This window comes from Actinia tenebrosa, unplaced genomic scaffold (genome assembly GCF_029948245.1).
Source record: "Actinia tenebrosa isolate PJP-AT-01 unplaced genomic scaffold, QUT_ActTen_1.0 PGA_scaffold17__23_contigs__length_9995812, whole genome shotgun sequence".
NCBI classification, from domain to species: Eukaryota; Metazoa; Cnidaria; class Anthozoa; order Actiniaria; family Actiniidae; genus Actinia; species Actinia tenebrosa.
The window spans coordinates 2,883,622-2,896,556 of record NW_028292577.1 but is presented as its reverse complement, the minus strand read 5'-3'; the positions used below and the strand labels follow the sequence as shown (position 1 = coordinate 2,896,556).

The window sequence follows — 12,935 nt, the reverse complement described above, 5'->3', positions numbered from 1 at the left end:
CTATTTTTACTGCTTTATTGGGTATAGATCCGCTATCAATTGATAGCTTACGATTTTAAGCTTTTTGGTATTCCTTTAGATTGATAATCAACTACAGTTGAGTGTATTCACCATTTTCCATACATTGGTTCATTGGTCAAACACAAAGCGCTCAAGCGAGGCGCCAAGGTACTTTCAAAGGATTATTCAATTTTAAACCTTGCAACCTCGACTGAATGCTTTTTGATTGAGCATTGAACCGACTGTATGGAAAATGGTGAATGTAATAATTATACGAATCAAAGTTCAAGCGATTCACCAATAGCCAATGTCCATATTATATGGGGAAAAGTTTGATATGAATATACCTGAAATTGCTAGTTTTCAGTCATTCCGAAGAAAATGAAACAACAAAGGACATTGTGGTATAACGACTATAACGACTAATCTTTTGTAAAATTCAACCAAGATAGCGGGTATAAAAACCAGCAACAAACCTGCATCATAACTTTTTTCATATCGACCTACTTTCAGTGATAGCTCAGTTATTTGTAGAACCATAGTTAATAGAGATAGGCTATTCTACTAAGCATGGTTGAACTGATATTTTGCGGTACCTTGTATCTAGTTCTTCGCCCACCAAGTGGTGTCGTGATCATTTTGTTCATTGGAGAGCTTTAAAATTGGCGGTTACTATTCACCATCAGCTTGAAAATATCCTTGTAAGACAGGTAAGTTACTCATAATATCAATACATTTACAAATAATCAAACCTGATATACAGGAGTAGTATAGGGGATGGGGGTTCCAGCGCAACGACCACCGGAGGATTACCCGTCTAAAGTGAATTCCTCGATTCGTACCGCGATTACCCGCATCCCGTGTTTATGTAGTTAAATATGTTAGTCTATATATGGAGTGCGAAGATTGTAAAGAGTTTGTTTATGATTTCTGTGTAAAGTGCTTGAAACCCAAGTTTGTACCTACTAAGCCAAATAAGTATATTTGTTGTGGTAAGAAAATGCAAATAGAAGACGACACGTCAGCACAGTGTTACGAGTGTGGTAAGAATATTCGTAATGCCGTACCAAATGCTACCAAAGAGCAATATTACGCCAATGGAGGTCGTAAGAAGACCCCATACAAGAGAATAAAATACTTTAGGGAGTGGATGAGTCATATCCAAGGTTATCGACCGGTATATTTAAACAACGAAGTAAGGAAGAAAATCACAGACCATTTAGAAGAGCCAACCCCCCAAAGCCTACGGAAGACATTGAAAAAATTAAAACTAGGGAAATATTACAAAGCTATTCCCTATCTTTTGTCTGAAATTACCGGTAAGTCTATTCCTGAGGTTTCTGATATGACAAAAGCCGAGTGGATGTTTTGTCGGCTGGATAAGGATATTCCTTATTACCCTAACGTAATCTACGAAATATTTTATGAAATAGACCCCAGCCACCCCCTGTTAGGATGGATTCCGAGGTGGCAATAACATATTACGCGTAATTCGTACGATGAATTTATATTACGCGTAATAATTTGCCAAATAAAGTCATGCAAATAATTTATATTACGCATAATAATTTGCTAAATGATTCATATTACGCGTAATAATTCGCCAAATAATTCGTATTACGCGTAATAATTCGCTAAATAATTCATATTACGCGTAATAATTCACTGAATTTATATTACGCGTAATTCCTAGACTGACGTTCGATATGTAAATAGAATCCCGTCACGCTCTTTTCAAAGCAGATGTTTACTGAGCAAGCTTTCTTTGAAGCTCTTCTTTTGCCTCCTGGTAGATCTTTTTGCGAGATTCCTCGGAAAGATCTTTTACGACTGTTTTTTTATTCCTTATGCCCGTCTTTAATTTCTCGTATTTGTCTTCTTCAGCCAGAATAAGCGAGAATTCTACATCGTCTATCTTTCTGTCACGCAAAGCCTTTGAGACAAGATCGGCAATAGTATTTACTTTAGCCCTTGACAGAGCTATTGTTGTGTCGTGTTTTGATATTTTGCTTGACAATTGTTTCATAATGCCAGTAGCAACGGCAGAAATAATACCACAGGCTGCCCCAACGCCGGCCAAAGGAACTCCAACGATTATTCCCGGTCCGGTAAGCGAAGTAGCAACGCCGGAGCCCGTTAACACAACAGATATGGACCCTGAAGTTATCGCAATCTTATGTAGCGTGCTACGGGCTCTGACGTATTTCTTCCTAACTTTTTCGTAGTGTTTTGCCTGCCCTTCCAAGTAAGCCAAGATTAAGTTTGCTTTATTGAGCCTGAAGTTTTCGGCGTTTAGTTCGTTAGGTGTAGTATAGGGGGCATCTGGGTACAACTTAGGTGCTGATGGTATAACGTCCATTATATATACTAATGTACGACGCTTTTGGAAATAACATAGAGGAGCAGCCACATCATGACAACCGGAATTACTGGAATTGGAGGGCATTTAGGAAGATGTTTCCGCATGCAGACCCTAGTAAGTTCGAAAGGAGACCCGATGGGATTTACTTTAACGGCTCTAGGATGTACAGCAATGAGGATTTGAAGCCTACGCTGGTTGATCAGATAGACCCTCAGCTGAAGCATCCTAAGATCTTACCGCATAAGTCTAAGCCCGTACAAGGTTGGTCAAAGGAATTATTGCTTGGTACCAGTACTTATCCGATACCCGCAGTTTCATTTGATAAACACCCAAGCTTGGACCTAACGCTGAACATGCGGATCTCTAACAAGCATTCCTTTCCGTTAAAGGTGCGAGATATCTTCAAAAACGTGCCCATTATTCATACCACGGCGAAAGAAGCCCACGAATGGTTAAGTGATCCTAACATGCGTTATTGGCCGCAGCAGTTGAACTTTGCAGTTTGGTGCGCCACCAGCGGTTGTGGGGTAAGCGCAAACTTGATGAAGAATTCAATATTTATGTTTCACTTCCACTTCACGGTTAGAAGAATACTACATGAAATGGGTGTTATTGCGCTGCCGGGAAATGCCGCGTTTTATCCAAGAGATAACAAATACAGCGTGCCGGCTTATGATAGACTTTGTAAGGAGTTTGGTGTTGTAGGGAAGGATTTTAGATGCACTGCCGGCGCTAACAATGGTCTGGGACATATTTGGGCTTATTGGGGGATTGGTGGGCACGAGCTAAGCAACAGGGAAGTGCATTCGCTGCAGTTGCGATGGAACACTGGGTATCACAAAGAAACTCACGACAGTAGCACCTTCTTTGAACCAAATGCTAAGACCACTAAGGAAGTTAGAGACGGACCTCTGTTCAAAGACGAGGGTGGTAAGTATGCCGGGGCTAATCCACTTTTTATCAAAATTACCAACGACGAGCAAACGAAGCAATACTTTAATTTCATACCCCCAGAAGGTAAAGGACTAACCAAAGCCGGCCTTGCCCGTTTGAACCGCAGCATAGAAGCTTACGTGTATTCTATCCTTGGAGCCCAAGTAAATACCCGATCAAATATAATTGGAAATACCGGCGCCGCAGAAGAGACGCGAGCCGAAGCCTTGATCTTATTCGAAAGTTCAATCTTGGAGGGCGACATTAGCAAGGGCGTACAGCGTTACCAACTAGCTATACAAAATTCTAAGGCGAGGTTGGACTATGCAGTAGCCCCGGGTTGTTGGTTAATGCCTAGTAATTTATCTATAAATACTGGTTCTGTAGTAGGATACAACAACAAACTTCAACGAGCTACTAAGGATATGAAGTTTGGGGCGAATAACGTGAACTCTGACACTCTTAGGAACATTCCCCATTTCGTGGAGAAGCCAAAGAAGGAGCACGTAGAGAATCCTGCAGGGAAACCAAAAAACGTAATCAAGAAGAAGGTCCTGCCTACGATACCTGAGGAATATGACCATAACTTATTAAAAGCCGGCTTAGCCGCCGCGGGCGTTGGTCTGAGTTATTATATATGGCGGTGAGTAACCCCTACATGGCTGGAGTAGATTGCGTTTATACGACTTACACAGGTGAGAAAAAATACACCCAGGCGGCTTGGGTTGATGTCGCGGGGATGTCCGTGGACCTGAACTACTCGGGAAAGAAGCTAATTTTATGCAGTATTTGCATGGGCTCGGACAGCCATGCCAACGTGGGCTTTAGGTTCCTAGATGACAATGGAGTATTACAGCCCATGCGTGTGAAGACAAACAACAGAGAGCCTGCGCATTTCTCCGCAGAGCCATACCCCGGCAGCGTTGAAAATCTTACGGTTTGGACGTTTCATATGGTTGCTGATTGCCATGGGAAGGTAAAGCTGCAAATAAGAGTAGACGATACGGGAAAGGTCACAATAAATAGCATAGAGAACCAAAGAGATCAGCCTTATAATCACGCGACCATTAGCACTCTTACGGTGGTGAGCCTTTAGATATATGAATCCACACACGAAGGAAGATTGGTTTCTTCATTACCTGGAGGAAAAGGATTACGTAAATGACGAATGGCATGACACTGGATTGTGGGTGAAGGTTGGGGGTTTAGGATTAATCATATGCACTATTAGCATGTCAGAGCGGTATTCATGTAATATTGGATTTAGGATTGTCGACGAGACCAACGCCCCATTGCTGCCTTACAGAACGAAAAATAATAATAGGCACCCGGTTCATTTTTCATCCGAGATTAACCTATATAGCTTTGAAGACCTAGTACCATTAACTTTTCACATGATAGCCAATTGCCAATATGCGAAGCTTCAGATTCGCCCCAGCGATGCTGGCGGAGGCGGCGCCAAGCCCAGCATTGTCCGAATAAATGCTGCGGGTAAGGCAACCGAACCTACACCGGATGCCACTTGGAATCATAAGACCATTAGCACCATGACCGCCATACCGCTAGTTCCGCATTATCAAGGCGGCGCGAATACTATCTTTACTTATCCTCAGTCGAGGACGCCTCGGGCACCCGACGACGATAAGCCACCAGTAACGTACAAGGATAAGATTAACCCTTCATCTTCTTCAGGAGAACCACCCCAATAGCTACTACCAAGATCCAAATGTTATTCCCCACGAACTTCAACAGTTCACCGCCTGCCCTAAGTGCCAAGGAAACAACCGAACCCAGCAGCCCAGGAAGACCAGCTGCCATCTTTTTTCCCAAGTCCGTCAGCCCATTGCCTAATTTCTTTACGCCCGCGCCTGTAGCCTTAAGCGCGGACAAGATCACGCCTACTACGCTCGAAATAGCGACCGCAAATGCCAGCGGAAGACCATACTTCAAAAGGGCTCTTTTTACCTTTTCCTTGGTGGTAAGCCCCAACTCCTTTTCCAGGTTTTCCTTTTGCACCTGTAATTCCGCAACCCTTTCCTGAAGGGTTTCTACTTCCTTTTGGGCTGCCTCCCTTTCTTCTTCGGGGCGCGCCTGGTCATTGATTATTTCCTGCTTTTCGGATATGCTTCTTTCCAGGTCTTCGATAGCCTGATCTCTTTGCCGGATTTGCTCTTCTTTAGTGTTAATTTCGGCAACCAACTGTCGCCGCTCCTCCAAAGAACCAGCTATGGTGGTTCGTAAGTTCTTAGCTTCCTCCTTGCTCATATCCAGGTCTTGCAGGGCAAGCTGGAAGGCCCTTTGGGTGCTGTCTTTTTCGCGAAAGGCAATGTCTCTCTGTTCTCTAAGTTCTAATATGCGTTGATCCTTGTCGTTAAGTTCTCTTTTTTGAGTATCAAGAAGTAGTCGGTTTTGTTTCATATAATCTACTTCCCTTTCTTCCAACGTTTCTTGTAGTTCCTCGACGCGTTTTTCTAGCGCGACCTTTTCGTTCAGGGTTTCCAGCCGGTCTAACATGCTTCTAGTGGCACGCTGGAAGCCTTTTAATCTTGAGACGTCACCCCTAACGTCGCCATTCTCATCAAAGAGGGGTTGTGGTTTCGTCCAGCGGTCTTTGTCAGGAAATCTCAGGTCTTGAACGCTTATGAGGACTTTGTTTCCGCGTTCTGTGAGCCTTACGTCGTCAGCATCGAAACGGGAATAACGCTGCGTTAGCTCTTGCTTTGCCCACTCTACGGTCTCCCGCGCGGCTGCTTCCGGCTCGCCCATGTTTTGAAGCTCTATGTGCTCACGCGGAAACGTGTACTCGCGTGCTTTGGGATGTCTTAGGGCCTTTGCAATCCTATCCCTTAGGGAATCGTCGACTTGTTGGGTGGGAAGCAGCGGTTCTTCATCACCGTCGTTAATGTCAGCCTGACCTTCCTCAGTGGTGGGATCGAAGTCGGGGTCTGTTCCTTCTACTTCCATTATATATGATAAGCTCAAAGTTAAATCCCAACGTATTACCTAAGCAGGTTGGCGGACTGAAAGCAGAACGCACCTTTCACCGGGTCACCTTTACCCCCAGCAGCGCTAAGCCAGGGGAAACCCTGTACGTAGGCGTGCCCCGCCTAACGGATAACCTAGTCTTAGTTCCTGGCACCTTGGCTTTGAGGTTTGACCTAGCGGTGCAGTCAAGCCCCACAGATGAAAGGATTATCGTTAACAACGTGGGTCGCAACATCGTTTCTAAGATGAGAATCAAGTTTGCTGGGGAATCCTTGCTGGACTTAAATAGGTACGATCTGTATACCACCTATAAGGATCTATGGTTAACAGCATTTGACCGCGCGCAAAGGATAGAACAAGGAATTGGTAGTGTCATTCTACGTAAGGTCCGCACACCTACGAAAACGCAACCTACTGACGGCAGCGGAGAAACCGCAGTGGCAGACGCCAGGCGAATAAAGACCGCCTATGGTAGCAAGTATGTCATACCGCTGGACTTTGAAGTAATCACGAATCACGGTGTGTATTACCCAAGACAGTTATCCGAGCTACAGTTTGAAGTAACTTTAGCAGATGCTAATAACATCATTGGTGGGCTAAGCACTGCACTTACCACAACAACCCCATACTCTATTACCAACTTAGAGCTACAGTACGAAACGGTGTACAGCGAAGAGCTGGCCCGTAGCGCTGGCATGGAATACAGTGCAGGGAAGGCATTCCTTTACGACCACGTGGTGATGTATAAGACATTTAGCTTCTTGGATAAGACGGATGAGGTTATCAACCAAAGCATTAACCTCCCCCGAAGAAGTTTTACGGGGCTAATGCTGGTGTTTGCCAAACCCTACGAAGCCGGCAAGCGCATCTCCGAAGCCTTTCACAACCCCAACATTACTAACGTGGGGGTCAACATAAACGGCGTTCCAAACAAGGTCTACTCCCAGGGAATAAAGCCTGCAGACGTGTACAGGGAGGCAAAGCGCAAGTTTGGCGACCAAATTAGCCCCGAGGAATTCTTTAAGGATAAGTATGCGCTGTGGATCGACATGCGCACAACGAACGACGAAGACCTACATGGTCAGGGTTTACGTCTAGTAAACACCCAGGATGGCATAACATTGGAGATCAAGCGCACCAAGAACGCCAGTGCGGGCGACGGCGACAAGATAAACTGCTACGTCTTCGTGGTGTCTGACGCGCAACTGAGCGTAGAAATGAATCAGCTAAAGAGCGTTGCCTATTGATCCACTCGCTCATCCTTTTGATAAAAAAATATCGTTGGTATATAATGCTTCGCGTATTCGAAAACAACGAAACCAAACTGCAATGCATAGTGCAAGGCGATAAACTATACTTCAAAGCAAAGGAAGTGGCGGCTGCGTTGGGTTACGAACGCCCAAAAGATGCAATTAAGGTGCATGTTCGTGAAAAGTATAAGGTAAAGCTTAGCGAACTTAGAGTGGAGGTGAATCGCCTCCCCTCGTATTCACAGCCTAATTCCCTGTACGTAACCGAATCTGGGTTGTATCAACTAATATTTAGCTCTAAGATGCCAACGGCAGAGACATTCCAGGATTGGGTCCTCGAGGACGTTCTTCCCGCATTGAGAAAGACAGGTAAGTATGAAATAGAAAGGCGGTTCGATAGTCCTAACAAGTTAGTCTTCAAAATGGAAAATGAGTTTGACCTGCATAAGAAAGTCGTGGACTACATACGCCGCTTCTACCCACAGATGCTCATAGCGCCCGGCTTAGGGGAATTGCAGGATTCTGACAGCAAACGCATAAAATGCTGGCAGAAGGGTTATCAAAGGGGTCAACCCGACCTCTTAATACTGAACGCGCATTTAAGGTATGAAGGGCTTTGCATCGAATTAAAGACGCCGAAAGGAAATGGCATACTCTCCGCAGACCAACGCAAGATAATTTCGCAGTATGACGCGAATGGTTACCTGACCATGGTTAGCAACGATTATGACGTCATCTGTCGTGCCCTTAGCAACTACGCGGAAGGCATCCGTATTCCCTGTCGGTGGTGCTGCAAACGCTTCAAGACTACGGAGACAAGGGCAACGCATTTAAGAATATTTCATAGATATAATGATCGTCAACCAAATACACTGGCGTGACCTGATTTGCGGTAAAGCATACGAAATAAAAAATTACGTCGTCTTCGAAGACATCGACCGTTTACGGTTAGTCCTCAAAGACTTAGAAGGCAAGGAATATTCCCTTTGGGCGCCGGATTGCGTGCGGTACGTAATTCAGGGCGAGGAATTCACCCACTTACGCAGCTATGGTAAGGTAAATGGCCGATGGAAGTTTGACATTGAAAGAAGAGTCACTCCATCTCCTCTTTGTAGTTAAGCGCGTCTGCTAAAGTCCGCTGCGCTTTAGGATCTGCGGAGCACCAATGCCCCACAAAGGATCCTTCGGAGAATACCCTGTCGCAATGAAGGCAGGTGTATTTTTTACGCGGTTTGGGTATCGCAATGCAGTCGGCAGGTAGTTCGCAAGTAATACAGTCCATATATTGAAAGGGTAATTAGAATGCCTCCCAGAAAGGCGGCTGCGTAGGCTAGCATATACCTTTAAAAGGGGTCCTTATTTTTATTTATTATTATTAGATTATGCAAGCGCCCTTAAAAGGGGTCCTTATTTTTATTTATTATTATTCATTATCCTTAATAATAATAAATAAAAATAAGAATGGGATTTGAGACTCTTTGCACAAACCCTATCTTACTATCTTAAGCCGCCTACTAATCCTTACGGGCTTTCCTTGCGGCCTCATTGCTGGCATGCCAAGCTTCGAAGCGATCTAAGTACTCTTTAAAGCCGCCCTGGCCGTCGTAAAGGCACTGCCAAATATGTTGACCGCTCCTTTGACAGCCGCAGCGATCGCAGGGCGCCTCCCAATATTCTCTATCCTCCCACCTTACGCCTTCGACGCAGTCAAACTCCGCAAAGCGCTGGTCAATTTCCTTCTTCCGGCGCGTTAACTTCCTTTGGGTTTCCTTTGGGCAACATCGTGCGGCAACGTCGCCGTGCTCCTCGCAAGCCACGCTTAGCAGGTCGTAATTACCGCGGCATCGATGTCGGTGCCATTCATCGTTCTTGTCCTCCTCGCAGCGCTCACATACGTTCTTTAGGCAAACGCGGTTATCCACGTGGTAATCCAACATCTGCGCGCTGCTAAAGAGTCGATTACACTCCTTACAACGCCTTTCGCGTGCCTTCTTAGCGCATACCTTCTTTTCCGGGTGGTATTTTAACATTTGCTTGCTGCTGAACTCCTTGTTACACCGCTCACACTCCATATATAATAAGGATTTAATAACCCTTATATGGGATACCGCATAAAGTCCTTAATGGACTCTTTTGCCCCGGATACTGTTTCAAAGAGTGTCTCAGAATGTCGACGTTTAGGTTAAATCTTTGTTAAGGATGCCTGGAAACTATTTCAAAGAGTGTCTTAGAATGTTGACAATAAGGTTAAATCTTTGTTAAGACGTGCCCTTCAAAGGGGTTCTTATTTTTATTTATTATTATTAAATATCCTTAATTATTCTTAATAATAATAAATAAAAATAAAAATGGGATTTGAGACTCTTTGCGCAAACCCTACTTTACTATTTTAAGCCGCCTACTAACCATTACGGGCTTTCCATATATGCTTAACAAAGATTTAACCTTATTGTTAACATTCTAAGACACTTTTTAAATAGCACATCCTTAACAAAGATTTAGCCTTATTGTCAACATTCTAAGACACTTTTTAAATAGTTTCCACATATACTTAACAAAGATTTAACCTTATTGTTAACATTCTAAGACACTTTTTAAACAGCATATACTTAACAAAGATTTAACCTAAACGTCGACATTCTACAGGGGATATCGTATGAAGTCCTTAACGGACTCCTTAGCCCACGTTGCCATCGTTATCAGCGCACCAAACCTTTCCGCGCGCTTCAGGCCGCACATTTCGTCGTACAACTCCTGCACGCGCTCTTTTAACCGGTCTATCTCCTCCCTTTGCATTTCTATGGTGTCTCTTTTATCTTTTGCGTCGGCGACAATTCTTTGCACTGCTTCCACTGGCTCCATCTATATATCTAGTGAAAATCCCTGTGATTTTCTAAAATATAAATGAACCCAGATCACATGCCTTGTAACGCTTTAATAGTAGGACCCACCGGCTGCGGAAAGACCCAGTTCGTGGTAGAGCAGCTATTAGGACCCTTTAGATACCGCTTCGACTACATAGTGCTATTATGCCCCACCTACGTGAACAACCGCACCTGGACGGGCATAGGAGTGAAAGATGACGACTTCTTTGTAGATATCTTAGATCCTAACGAGTTATCCAGCCATCTTAAGTTCTGGCACAAGCAATTCCCTAAAGATACACAGACTTTACTCATACTGGATGACATTGCCTGTGGGGACGACGTAAAAAGACGCACTTCCGAATTAGTGAAGCTCGCCTTTAGCGGTAGGCATGACAATATCAGCGTTTGGTTGCTCTCGCAGCAGCTTACCAGCGTCTCTAAGCCTTTTAGGGAAAACATAGGCTCTCTCGTAGTATTTTATACGCCGAGCAAGTCTGACCTGGAAACCATCTTAAGCGACTACGGCGGTGAGATATCCAAGGAACAGTTACACGAATACATGCGACATTTAAAAACGCACCAACATTCCAAGATGATCTTCTCTTTGAGGTTTCCGTATTCCATTAACATATATGGACATTGAGCAGCTCTTAGATGAAGTCCCCACACAGTTAGACGAAAGTAACCTTAAGGAACAACTTAACATCCTGGTGTCTTCTGGGAAGTGCAAAGAAATGATAGGCAAGGAACTTACCCATGAGCAGGTTAATAAGTTGTCAGAAGAGGAAGTTAAGAAGTTCCATAAGAGGTACGAGGCCGCCCTTGCAAGTAAGACCACCGACGCCGTCGCAGACTCCGCCATCCGACTTGCGACTAAATTGCTTGGACTTGCGCTGCCCATAGACGACGTGGAGCAACTACGGAAGGACATAAGCGAGGACTATGTCATCGCCCAAGAACTTAAGAAAACCTGCGGGTGGCTGTCCTTGAAGTGTGGTAAGTTAATGGCAGTCGCCTCTGCGGCTTTGCACGTAGCTCAGCACGTCGACTTGAAGGAGGTACTAGGTTCCTTTGGAACAACTTGGAAGGACTTCAAGAAGGACAGAGAAGTCGAAAAGGTCTTCCAGGCAGCACTTACTGAGGTACCTGATCAAGTCGCCTCAAGTACTTAGTCAAGTTATCCTTAAGTACTTAGTTAAGTCACCTCAAGTACTTACTTAAGTCGTCCTTAAGTCATTGTCAAGTCGTCATCAAGTCATTGTCAAGTTACTTGTCAAGTCCTTCAAGTCCTTAGATATAAGATGAGTGGCACCGAAGAACAACCACCCGTAGAAGATACCAAGATTACCAAGGCTAAATCTCCAGGCAGAGTTGCCGCGGGGAAGAAGCTCGCGGAGATGAACAGGAAGAACAAAGCAAAGAAAGAGGAAAAGGTAGAAGAAGAGGAATCCTTTATCAATCCTGGGTACGTCATTGGCGCGATAGGAATTGCTATAGCAGCAGGCAGCCTCTACTTACAATGGCGGGCTACGAAGCCAAAAGTAAAGTGGGAGGCCGCAACATATCACGCGCCCGTGCACGCACCTGTGGAACCGGCTGTTAGAAAAAGTAAGATCCCTGAAATGGAATAACCTTCTCGCTTTGTAATATAATGTCGACCGCGTTGTTGAAAACTGTTGAAGAAGCAGCTATTATTACTTCCATCGTTGCGGGTATTGGTTGGGTAGGTAAGAAAGTGCTCAAAGAAGACTTTACTGAAGACCCAAGCAAGAGCTTCGCTAATTTTGCTAAGATGACCGCTGCCGTAGGCGGGGCTATCATGCTAAAGGATTACCTACGGAAGGAAAAGTATTTGCCGACGGTGTAATATATAAATGGCTGTCGTAGCAGGTGGAATTATCGCGGCTCTAGCATTCACTGGAGCTAATTATGGTGGTCAGTATTTAGATAGATTAGTTAGAGGCGACAAAAGCGGAGACTTAGCCGCCGAAAGGAAAAGGCACGACTTGGCGCTGGAGAAATATCAGCGAGACGTGGCAGCTTGGAATGAAAAAAGACAAGCTTACAGGGATTGGTTGGACAAGAACTACCAAGACAAAATGCAGGCAGACAAGAACTTCGAAAACACAGACTACGCCTTCAAACTTTATGCGCAAGCACACCCCGCGGCATTAACGGGGTTGAAAAGGCCTCAGTTCAAGAATTACTACCAGCCTTCTAAGAAGCAAAAAGACAATGAATTGGTCTTTGTAGGAGTCGCAGGGCTGGCAGGAGGCGTAGCTTTGGCGTATCTGCTCTAACGAAGGAAACTGTGTTTCCTGAAATATATGATCGTCTTTTTGGAAAGCGACAAGAATGACTTTACCACTTATTTGAATCCCCCCATTAAAGCCCATAAGGTTAGGCTGGTTAGTTGTTCTTTGTACAATTCTTGGTATAATTTAGTCAATGCCTTGATCACTGAGCATAAAGGCGGCGGCAATTATCAAGGCGTAATGCTGCCCGATGGACATTACACACCAATCACCCTTGCTAAGG

General features: G+C 44.6%; 1 protein-coding gene across 2 annotated transcripts in view; it reads left to right on the top strand.

The window, feature by feature from the left end:
* The window catches only part of LOC116304366 (putative ATP-dependent RNA helicase DHX40), a 37,520-nt gene that overhangs the window by 15,347 nt on the left and 9,238 nt on the right, over positions 1–12,935 (top strand). For both annotated transcript variants that reach the window (XM_089031639.1, XM_089031640.1), the window contains one exon: positions 608–710. In XM_089031639.1, coding sequence (XP_088887765.1) covers positions 608–710 — 103 coding nt within the window. The remainder of the gene's footprint in view (positions 1–607; positions 711–12,935) is intronic.